Source organism: Sphaerodactylus townsendi, linkage group LG13 (assembly GCF_021028975.2).
Source record: "Sphaerodactylus townsendi isolate TG3544 linkage group LG13, MPM_Stown_v2.3, whole genome shotgun sequence".
NCBI lineage: Eukaryota > Metazoa > Chordata > Lepidosauria > Squamata > Sphaerodactylidae > Sphaerodactylus > Sphaerodactylus townsendi.
The window spans coordinates 3517535-3528274 of record NC_059437.1 but is presented as its reverse complement, the minus strand read 5'-3'; the positions used below and the strand labels follow the sequence as shown (position 1 = coordinate 3528274).

The 10740-nt window shown below is 50.3% G+C and overlaps 1 protein-coding gene across 1 annotated transcript in view; it reads right to left on the bottom strand.

Moving 5' to 3' along the window:
* Positions 1–428: 428 nt before the first annotated feature.
* Positions 429–10740, bottom strand: part of TRPC5 (transient receptor potential cation channel subfamily C member 5) — a 250652-nt gene continuing 240340 nt past the window's right edge. Inside the window, exons 10-12 of the mRNA XM_048514709.1 lie at positions 9333–9374; positions 4789–4878; positions 429–1402 (exon numbers count right to left, since the gene is read on the bottom strand). Coding sequence (XP_048370666.1) covers positions 671–1402; positions 4789–4878; positions 9333–9374 — 864 coding nt within the window. The 3' untranslated portion in view covers positions 429–670. The remainder of the gene's footprint in view (positions 1403–4788; positions 4879–9332; positions 9375–10740) is intronic.

Below are 10740 nucleotides of genomic sequence, written 5' to 3'. Positions count from 1 at the left end.
GGAAGGAAGGAAGGAAGGAAGGAAGGAAGGAAGGAAGAAAGGAAGAAAGGAAGAAAGGAAGAAAGGAAGGAAGAAAGAAAGAAAGAAAGAAAGAAAGAAAGAAAGAAAGAAAGAAAGAAAGAAAGAAAGAAAGAAAGAAAGAAAGAATGGAGTCCTTTGGCGCCCTGAAGGATTAGCTTGTCACTTTCGGTTCCATGCTCTTATACGGAGGTGAAAGGAAAGAAGGAAGAAACAAAGGAAAGGAAGGAAGGAAGGAAGGAAGGAAGGAAGGAAGGAAGGAAAGGAAGGAAGGAAGGAAGGAAGGAAAGGAAAGAGGAAGGAAGAGGAAGGAAGAGGAAGAGGAAGAAGAAAGAAAAAAAGGAAGAAAGGAAAGAAAGAAAGAAAGAAAGAAAGAAAGAAAGAAAGAAAGAAAGAAAGAAAGAAAGAAAGAAAGAAAGAAAGAAAGAAAGAAAGAAAGAAAGAAAGAAAGAAAGAAAGAAAGAAAGAAAGAAAGAAAGAAAGAAAGGGATGAGGTGCTATGGCTACAAAATAGGCTAAAACACTCTGAGGTCTAAGCTCATCAGTGGAGACGTAAAAGAAAACGAGGGTGAAATTTTAACTATGGAGTCTGTGATAGCAAACAGTTTCCAGTATTAGTTATGGTCTACAGCAAGTTACTGAATAGCTCTACTTATAGGCGAGTGGTAACGTGTTCTTCCTGCCCGTCTTTCCATTGGTTCCTAAAAATGTCACAGGCATCTCCCCATGAGTCAAACACGTCCTCGGAGGAGTCTATGAGCTTGGAGTTTGAGGAGCAGATACTGGAAGCACAGTGAAGGGAGTTGGTGCAAACCACGGGGCACGGGCTCTGTCCCGTCTGCCGGATGTTCCTACTGTATTCCACCTCATTGAGGTTAATTTCACTTTTGGAACAGTTCTCGTCTCGCTCCTTTGCCATATGAGAATACTTAATGTCTTGCCACATGTAGTGCGGCTGGATGACCCCATCTGAAATGGTGTACATGGGCTGTGAATTGGGCTCAGCTAGGTGGCCGTTCATCTTGGAGAACAGGAGACCCAGCCGCTTGAAGGACTCTTTCTTGGCGCTGGAGAGCCTTTGAACCCGATTCCCGTTGCGAACAAACGAGCGCTTGTGTATCCCGTTGCTCTTCGGTTTCTCAGTCACCATATCCATCCCGCCCATAGTCTTAATCAGAGCGGAAACGTTGAAGTCTTTCTTCTTGCTGGAAACCCCCAAAGATCCCCCCCTGGCTTTCGAGGTTTCTCCAACACACTCCTCGTTGCCTTCATCCTTCTGGGAAACCTCTGTGCTGCTGGTGGAGTAACTTCTCCTCTGGAGTTTTCGGTTGCCCAAAAGATCGAGGACTTCATAACGGAAACTGGAAATGTCCTGCTTTAATTCCTGGGTTCAGAGAAAGGGGGGGGAAAAAAACGAGTTAAACGCAAAAAGCTTTATCTGTGGCAAGAAAAACAGATTACATTCTCATGAGAGAAGCATTCAACGTTATGCAAATGGATTATTCCGGATCACGGTGTACAAGAGTTGCAAATAAATATTTCATTAGTTAGAAAGAGAAATGGGATCGTTTTTGTGCTTTAAAGGCAAAGCTTGCTAGATTAAGAGTGTTGGCAGATTCACTCAATTACAGTCTTTTTACTAACACCAACAAAAATAACACAACGCAATGTGTTATTTTGCTACCAGCTTGTCAACTGCTGCTCTAATAGCACGTCTGGCCATCTAGGAGTGGTGTAACCCAGATTCAAATGCCCACTCAGACCAGCGACATCGGGCTACTGCTCTTTCTCAACCTAATCTACCTAACAGCAGTGGCGTAGTGGTTAAGTGCAGGTGTACTCTAATCTGGAGGAACCGGGTTTGATTCCCCGCTCTGCCACTTGAGCTGTGGAGCCTTATCTGGGGAATTCAGATTAGCCTGTACACTCCAATGCATGCCAGCTGGGTGAATTATCATACAGATGGAGTGTAAGTCTTGCACGCATAGCTATCAATTGATGCAATAAAATTCTGATCTGCAGAGGCGTGTCTAGGCAAACTGGAGCCCGGGGGGGAACCTGAGCTTGGCGCCCCCCCCCCCGGCATAGGTGGCCACCCTCCTTCATGATGACCAAACAATGATTTTTTGCACCAGCTCACAAAACACCCCCACCCCCAACAAAACATACATGGCTCTCTCCCCACTACTTTCCTAATTGTGTCCTCACACCAACCCTGTGAGGTAGGCTGCTAGCCTGAGAAACAGCTCCAAACCAGTGCAAGGGGGATTAACTTTTGAGCATGCAAATCTCTCACAAGTCACCCCCCATCTGAAGGTTTACCAAACAAACATCAGCATCATCTTCAGTTCTGCTGCTGCTTCTGGGCTCCCTGCTCAGCTTGCCTTTTCCTGTGCCTACCGCACTGGCTGGCGTGACTTAACTTAAGGGAGAATAAGGCACGCTGGGTCAGAGGGAGGGGAGGTGGAGCTCCCCAGTCCTGCTCCTGGGAGCCCAGTGGGATTTCTCCCCCGCCCCCTGGACACTCCAGGCCACCGTACAGAGTGGGCGGGGCTACAACAGGCACTGGGAGCAGTCAGCTGCTTCAGTGCCTGCTTGCTGGGGCTTGCTCAATCCCTCCCTGTGTAGGAGGATGTTTTGGCGCCCCCACGTGGCCTCAATCGATGCGCCAGGGGACAAAGGGTACCCCATGTCCCTAGGCAAGTACGCCAGTGCTGGTCTGAAGCTATGCGTGATCTGAAGCTATGCCCGAAGCAGATGGAAAATTGTCTGGGACAGGCATACCACTGAAGCCCCACCCTGGCTAGGCTCCACCCCCAGATCTCTTGGAAGTTCCCATTCCAGAGCTTGCAACCCTAAAAAAGTGACCAACACAAATATCATCTCCATATTCTAAGTTATTGTTTACATAACGCAGAAAATGGGTGGGCTATCATCCTCTTTCTTAGGAAGTACCTGCTGGAGGTACGGCCTGAAAACGGCAGCTGATCATTTCACTCTCTCTCCCCTGCGTTTGTAACATCTAGTAAACCTACCATCTCACCGCCTTGTGACATTTCTTATTTCCCCAGCTCCCATCTGTTTCACCCAGTGATGTAGACAGCATTGCCGGCATAACTCAGGCAAACTCTGGGAAATTGTGAGCGTGGTCCTTGGGGAAGGTGGGGTTTGGGAAGTATGTGACATCACTTTCAGGTGACGTTATAAAAATCTCCCACAATCTCGATGGTAAAGACCAAAGAGAAAAAGGGAAATTCCTAGAGTGCCGTTTTCCAGCTACTTTTATCCTGCTCAATTTCTCGAGCGTCGGGATTTGGTGCCTAGGACAGGGATTTACCAGCTGCGGGTGGGAGAATGGCAAGCCTAAACAAAGAACTGTAATGCATCGTGATGGTAAAACACTGGATACAAATGGCAAAAAGCATGGCTACCACAGCCAGCAACAGCTAAACATTTAGTACTGTGCCCAGTTTATTTCTTAGACATTGTCTAGCAAAACTAAAGATCTTATATGGTCAATACCGAAGATCATTCATTTATTGTATAGATATGCAAATATATATTGATTAAAAACTTGGAAGTTGATCTCTAGATCGAAGCCATCCAATGCTGGTATTTTACCCTTTCCTATGAATATTAATTTTGGCCCTTTCCCCACTTACCTTAAGCCCCACGCTACTCTCCTCAAGTAGCGTGGGGGCCCCCAGCACTCCCCACTACAGGGGCCGCGACAACGCAGCCGCCCCGACGCTGCCACTCTCGCGCCCCCTCAGTGCGTGGCATCCCTGGCGCTCCTCGAAACGGCGCCTTTTGATGACAGGGTCGTGGGGACGCCCGGGCGTACGTCAGAGATGCCGCACGCTGAGAGTAGCGCGCAGCAAAGGGCAGCAAAGGGAAGTGGGGAAACGCCCTTTGTTGTACTGCTTAGTGCCATACTGGGGCTAAATTGCACCCAGGGCCATGACCGTCTCACTGTGCCCCCCCCCCCATTGTGCCAGGGAGGCAGGGGTTGGATGGGTGCTGCAGCGGCAGGCTGGCTCCTGGACTGCCTGTTGCCGAGCCCTCCCCCCCCAACCTCCCTGGCTCCCGTAAGTGGGGCGGGGGGGGGGGGGCTGAAGACGGCAGGAGCCGGCCTGCAGGAAGGGCAGAAAGCCTTGGGCCTGCAAGGCGGGGGGGGGGCTTGGGGGGGCCAGGGCACCCATCTGGGAGGCCTGCCCCGCCACAGTTAATGGTTCACTCCCCTGGTAGCCGCCCTGAGGTTCACTCCCAGATGCCCGTCTGCAGGGAGGCCAAGCACTGGGGGCCTTGGTAGCATGCAGCTTGAGCCCGGCACCCCCCCATGTAACAAAGCAGCGTGCACCCAAGGACATGGGATACCCCATGTCCCCATTAGCAGTGTGCCAGTGGTACTGGTTGTATCCCAGATGTTGGGAAAATGCTTTTATATTTCAGAATGCTGCAGTTAATAGCAGTTAGTATAATACAAAGCAAGACATTATTTTCTTTCAATATTTTTTCATGCATACCAGTAACATAATCTCTGACATTCCTCCAAATTTAAATGTATGTATCAAAAAAAATGTATATATTAAAACTTCAGTTTAAAATGTAATAATTACTTGGCGAGTCCATTTAACATGTTAGAAGTCTGTTCCCTGGCAGACACATCTCAAGTGTCCCCTATTAAATAGATCAAACGATCACGATTATCATACAATTTAGTATTTCTTATCAGCAGGGAATGGGGTCATCACACTGCGCATAACTTACCTTAAAATTTTCTTCCGTTAATCCCTCGTTGGTTTTAGAATTTCTTATCATCGCTGCAACATACCTCTTCACCAGGTTTCTGATCACTTCCTGAAATGAAAGACCAAAGAAACCCCTGAGTGGCCACGAGGAGGCTCCAGCTGTTGCCGCCAATGGCCTTCAAAGGCCTCTCTTGCCATTCCTGCATCTTTAATGCAGATATTACAGTTACGTATGTGATCTAGACTCTAGAACAGTGATGGCGAACCTTTTTGAGACCGAGTGCCCAAATTGCAACCCAAACCCCACTTATTTATTTCAAAGTGCCAACCCGGCAATTTAACCTGAATGCTGAGGTTTTAGTTTAGAAAAAAACGGTTGGCCCCCTTATCCTCCGTCCCACACACTTGAGCAGGGGCCAGCCTGCTCTAGCCTCCAGCAAGTCCCGCGCGCACTGCTCTGTGCCTCTCCAGCATCTCTGCCTCCTCTGCATACCCCCCCCCCTCGGGCAGCAGCCACCTGGAGCACAGGCACCAGGCCCGTTGTGTTCAGTGGCCCAGGCCAGCCTAGATGTGTGTGTGTGTGTGTGTGTGGGGGTGATTTTCTGCCCCCCACATGACGAACTCTGTGTGCGCGTGCCCACAGAGAGGGCTCCGAGTGCCACCTCTGGCACCCTTGCCATAGGTTCGCCATCACTGCTCTAGAATTAGCAACGGGAGAATTGGTCTGTCCTAAGAGTGAAATGATTAACATATTTGTGGACATCCCTGCTCATCACTCGAAAATGCCGGACAGGCAGGGAGAGAGAGAGAGAGAGAGAGAGAGAGAGAGAGAGAGAGAGAGAGAGAGAGAGAGAGAGAATTTTAATGCCAACAACTTGTACTGGCTGGAAGACCTAGGCTCAAATCCCCATTCTGCCACGGAAGCCTATCAGACCGGTCGCTTTCTCATTCTCTCTCTCTTTTTAACCTCTCTCATAAGGCTATCGTTGTAAGGCTACCAAGGAGGCAAGCATGATTTCAGCTACTTTTGTGTCTCCACTGGGGAGAAAAACTAAAACCGAGTAGAACAATTAATACATGCACACAGGCACACACTCAAATACTGCTCTGGGGTGGGGCAAGTAAAAACTAGCTCCGTCGAATGGCTATTTAAACAGAGGACAACAGTCACATGGGGCTTATCTTTCTTGTAAAGGTACAAAGGTTTGTGGCCGGAGAGCAGGCCGGCGGTGCCTCTAGGGGTCCCAGATCCTCCGCAGAACGTCCCCCTGCACTGTTCATCCAGCTGGCCGGGGAATCTCTCAGTAAATGTAGGCACAGCAACTCTATGGTAGCACCTATTTTTACCACCAAGTTTTGGCCAAACACTAGAGTGCCCCTCTGGCCATCAATGTTGTAATGACAGGATTGGTTGCCTAGGGAGGCAGTGAGCGCCCCTTCACCGGAAGTCTTTAGGCAGCAGCTGGGCAAACACTTGTCAGGGATGCTCTGGTCTAGAGGTAGCCAGCCTATGGTGTTCTAGATGTTCATGGACCACAATTCCCATCAGCCCCTGCCAGCATGGCCATTTGGGAATTGAAGTCTAGGCTGATCCTGCATTGAGCAGGGGGTTGGACCGGATGGCCTCTATGGCCCCGTCCAACTCTATGATTCTAAGGTGTGACTGATTCAAGGCTAGTGAGCAAGTGTTCATGGTTATTGTTGTACTGTTGTCTATGCCAATAAAGGCTTGCTATCTGAATATCTGAAGTGTTCATGGCAGGGTGGTGATTTGGGTCTCCCAGATACTATGCAAGCACTTTAGACACTGTGCCGCGCTAGATAGAACACGGCTTCAAATTTTTCTAGACAGAAAGCAATGCCCAGCGGCTTCAATTACATGCCATATATTGTTTGATGCAAAGATACGTAAGGTCCTTTAGGGATTTCTGTGTGGCCACAGCACCCTTACGCACAAATTACTGAAGTGCTCGGAAGCTGATGCTGTCTTTAGGGCAAACAGAATGACTGGCCAGGGGTTACTTCTGTGTGCCTTCCCGTCAGGTAACAGCAGAGCAAGAACAATAAATACTAGTGTTGTCTTGCTCGGTGTCAAAAATTTATCAGCATGGAATCATCCATTTCAACCCCCTACATTATGCAGGATGACCTAAAGCAGTGGTGGCGAACCTTTGGCACTCCAGATGTTATGGACTACAATTCCCATCAGCCCCTGAGAGCATGGCCAATTGGCAATACTGGCAGGGGCTGATGGGAATTGTAGTCCATAACATCTGGAGTGCCAAAGGTTTACCACCATGGACCTAAAGCATCCCAGACAAATAACGACCCATCTTTGCTACAAGGAGGGAAACCCCACCACATCCCTGGGCAACTGAATCTTCCACTGAATTGCCCTGATGGTTAAAAGGTTATTCCTAATATCTCGCAACAGCTGATATCTTCAAACCCACTCTTATGATTCTTATCCTCCACTACCTATTGAGACAGAGCCCCGCCCTACTCTAAATGACAGCCATTCAATACGTAAGAAAAGCAACCATATCTCCCCCTCAGTCTCCTCCAGAATGAGACATTTCCAGTTCGTACAATGTTTGCTTGGGGTGATTTGGAAGGCAGGCAGCCCAATCCAGAGCCCTGGGCAGCCAGGGATGGCGCTGCTGTGTGGTTGTCCTGCCATCTCCCAGAGGGCTTTTCCGTGGTGTGGAAAGGCAAAAAAACAAACAAACGAAACCTCTCCCTGCCACTGGAAAGCCCTCCTTTTGGCTCAATGGGCTTATGCCACCCACAAGGGTGGCATAAGTCCATGGCCTGAGCAACCATACTCCTGGAGGCAATTCTGGGTGGAAGCTGACTAAAGTCAGCTCCGCCCCCAGCTATACCTCTGGAATGCCACCGCTATGCGGGCAGGGCTTCTATGGCACTGATGTGGTGCTCAGCGGCACGTTGGGATGTCTCGAGAGGCCGTGGCTGCTGCCCGCCATCAAATTTAGCCCTTGCCCAGGGGAAGTGCCCCAGGTGTCAGGCCCAGGCCTGTCAGTGTCCAGATGTCTTGCTGTGTAAGAATTGCAAATGTTTTCCCGTAACTGCTTTTCTGTTTCCCTCTTCCCTTCCTGGCAACCCCCTGGCGCCAGCTCTCCTGCAAGAAGGTGTGAACGGTTCTCAGGTTCTTTGAAGCTCTGTAGTGCAAATGTTGTAGAATTTGTGAGGCACGTTTGGTGTGGGACAAATGGGGGGGGGTTGAAGGATATAATCTCTGGATCTAAGCTGGAGAGCTTAGATTCAGCTTTCTATTGTTACTCTACGCGTTGTTAGAAATAAACTGCTTTAGGACTTTCTTACGGTCTCTGTTATTTCCACGTTTGAGAGTCTGACACCAGGGAGGGCATTTCCGCCGGCGTAGGCCCCACCGCCTCCACAACCCCCTTCAGCCCCTCCACTCTGGATTAGGCTGTTCATACCCCAGCTGTTTCTGCAAGTCAGAGGTGGCAGTTTGCTCTTTTATTTCCTTGCCTAATTTTGTAATTAAGTAGACTTAATCACAAGGAGCCCGGACTCTACGGGGTTGCTTTAAGTCAGCTGCAACTTGATGGCTCTCCACCACCACTATTCACAAGGAAACAGTACGTGGAGTCTGCCCATTCAAGTGAGAGGGGTCTCAGGTGATAGTGCCTCTCAGCCTGCCAGGGGACACTGAAAGGTGAAGACGGGTTGGTTTGTGGCCTGAACATTCACCAAGTGGAATGTTTCCAGCTCGGAGGGATGGTTGCTCAGATGGTTTGCCTGAGGAACAAGCACGGGACTCTGTCCCGCTATGGGTCTAATGAAAATCCACATCTGAGATGGCATTTAGGCTTCCCATATTTTAAAAAATGGCTCGGAGCTGCTGGCAGAGTAAATCTTTTAATCTCAGCAAATCTTTTAATTGGAAGAATTAATGAAGCTTGACAAGCTGGGAATACAGCTCCAAAGCCAGAGGGGGAATGTTCACAATGCGAGATCGCAGATGCGGGCTGAGGCCAAGCGTATTTTTCCCCTTGGGGAAAAGTAGCCTGAAATGTGAAGCACGACCTACTGGAAACTTCTCTTAGGCAAGCCATGTCCTGGCCACGTTCCTGTGGTTCCTTTCATCGGGGCCCGTGCAGAAGAATCCCCCCTTCACTTAACACGGGCGTATCAATATTTCTTCCCAGATCTGGTCAGTGCACACGTGCGCAGCAAGGGAATGCAACTGAGCAGCCTTGAGCAAGTGCCAAAACAGAGTAGAACACAAAAGTTCTGGTTTGGATTCCCAAGCTCCTCTAAGCTGCACCCACAGGGAATCCAAGCTGCACCCACAGCAGTTTCGCAAACGACAGCTTTGCACAGAAAACTTGCTTCCAGCACACGGGGAGTTTTGAAAGCGGTGTGTGATACGAAACGCCATTCAAAGGGGAAACGAACAACAGTTCCACAAACAATTCCACACGAACGCTCAGGCAGGCCTGAAGCAGCGCTCCGAGTCCCAGCCAATAGCAAATCAAGACGTTACCATGCGTTACCGAGTGACGAAGTGCCATTTACCTGGTAATGTTGGTTCTGAATTAAGTTATCAGCGTGACGTTCCTGAAAGGAAAGGAGCACACACATATTAAGCGGGTCTCAATTATACTGCCAGCTTTCTTCTGTAAAGCATACAATCCAAAGCCAGCTTTTAAAATCTTCTAGTTATCAGCAGGAGAAGCACATTAAAAAAAAAAAAAAACAGAAGGGAAAACAAAAACCAACCTGTGCCCCCTGTGCTGGCTTGGGGTCAGGTCCATCTGCCAACCCTCCTATCCTTCTTGGGTGATCTTTGGCCCATTCTATGGCCACATCTCTTGGCCAGGCTGACCAGACATCCCGCTTTTGGCGGGACAGTCCTGCCTTCAAACAACTTGTCCGGCGTCCTGCAGGTTATTTAAAAAGTCCCGATTTTTGGGAGGCTGCCGCACTGCCTTCACAAGTATAAGGCAGTACGGCGGCCTTCCGCTTGTGACGCCGCAGGAGCCGCGGCGCTCTGAGGCTTACGTTTCCGGCCCACAATGTCACAGGGTGGGGAAAAGGCAGCGCCCCAGAAACGTCTTGCGCTCTACCCGCGGAATATCCTGCCACGGAATGCCTGTCCTCACGGCCTTCTGGGGCTTGCCGTTTCCCACCCTGTCACAGAGATGCTTGAAATGGTAAACCCCAGAAAGATGCAATGCTTCCTAACGACTGCTTGTGTGGTACATACCCAGATCCCGGTTAACAAAGGTGACCATCTGGTCACCTTACTCTTGGCCTATGTGAAGACCTGCATCTAGGTCCTGGTCAGGCCTGGGTCCTTGGCCAGCAGGCCTCAGACTCATGGCCCTCTGGGGTCACCACCTCTGAGCCTGCACCAGGGCAGAGCACGGCCGAGCCTTGAGCTCCTCCCTCTTGCTCTTTTTTCTTTGCTCTGGCTGTCGTTCTCTCTCCTTCTCCCTCTGTTTCTCCTTCTTACTCCTCTCCTCCTGCAGCGCCCTTCCGTTCCCTTTCCCCTCCTGTATCCCTGCCTCCCCATTCCATTTGCCCTCTCCCGGCCTGCTCTCACCTTCCCCTTGGCCAAGGTCTGCTTCCAGGCTCCCATTGGCTCTTGGGCTGTCAGTCAGGCCTGGCTGGGCCACAGATTGGGCCACTCAGCCTTTTAAGAAGTGGGAGTTGGGGTATGGTCTAGCTTTGCAGCGACGTCTGGATGTCCACTGATGTGGCTGGCTGCCCAGGTCCGCCCGGGCTCCCCCCTGTGACCCCTCACTCCCCCTGCCCCCAGGTTCTAGGCTGTGGCCCGGCCTGGCAGGACTTTCCTGCCGCCCGCTTGCGCCAGGTCCCACTCTGCCTGGCACCACTCTGGGGCAACTTTCTCTGGCCTGCTGAGCCTGTCTTTCGCCTTGGCCTGGTTTTGCTGGGGGGGGGGGGGGGTACCTGCCACGAC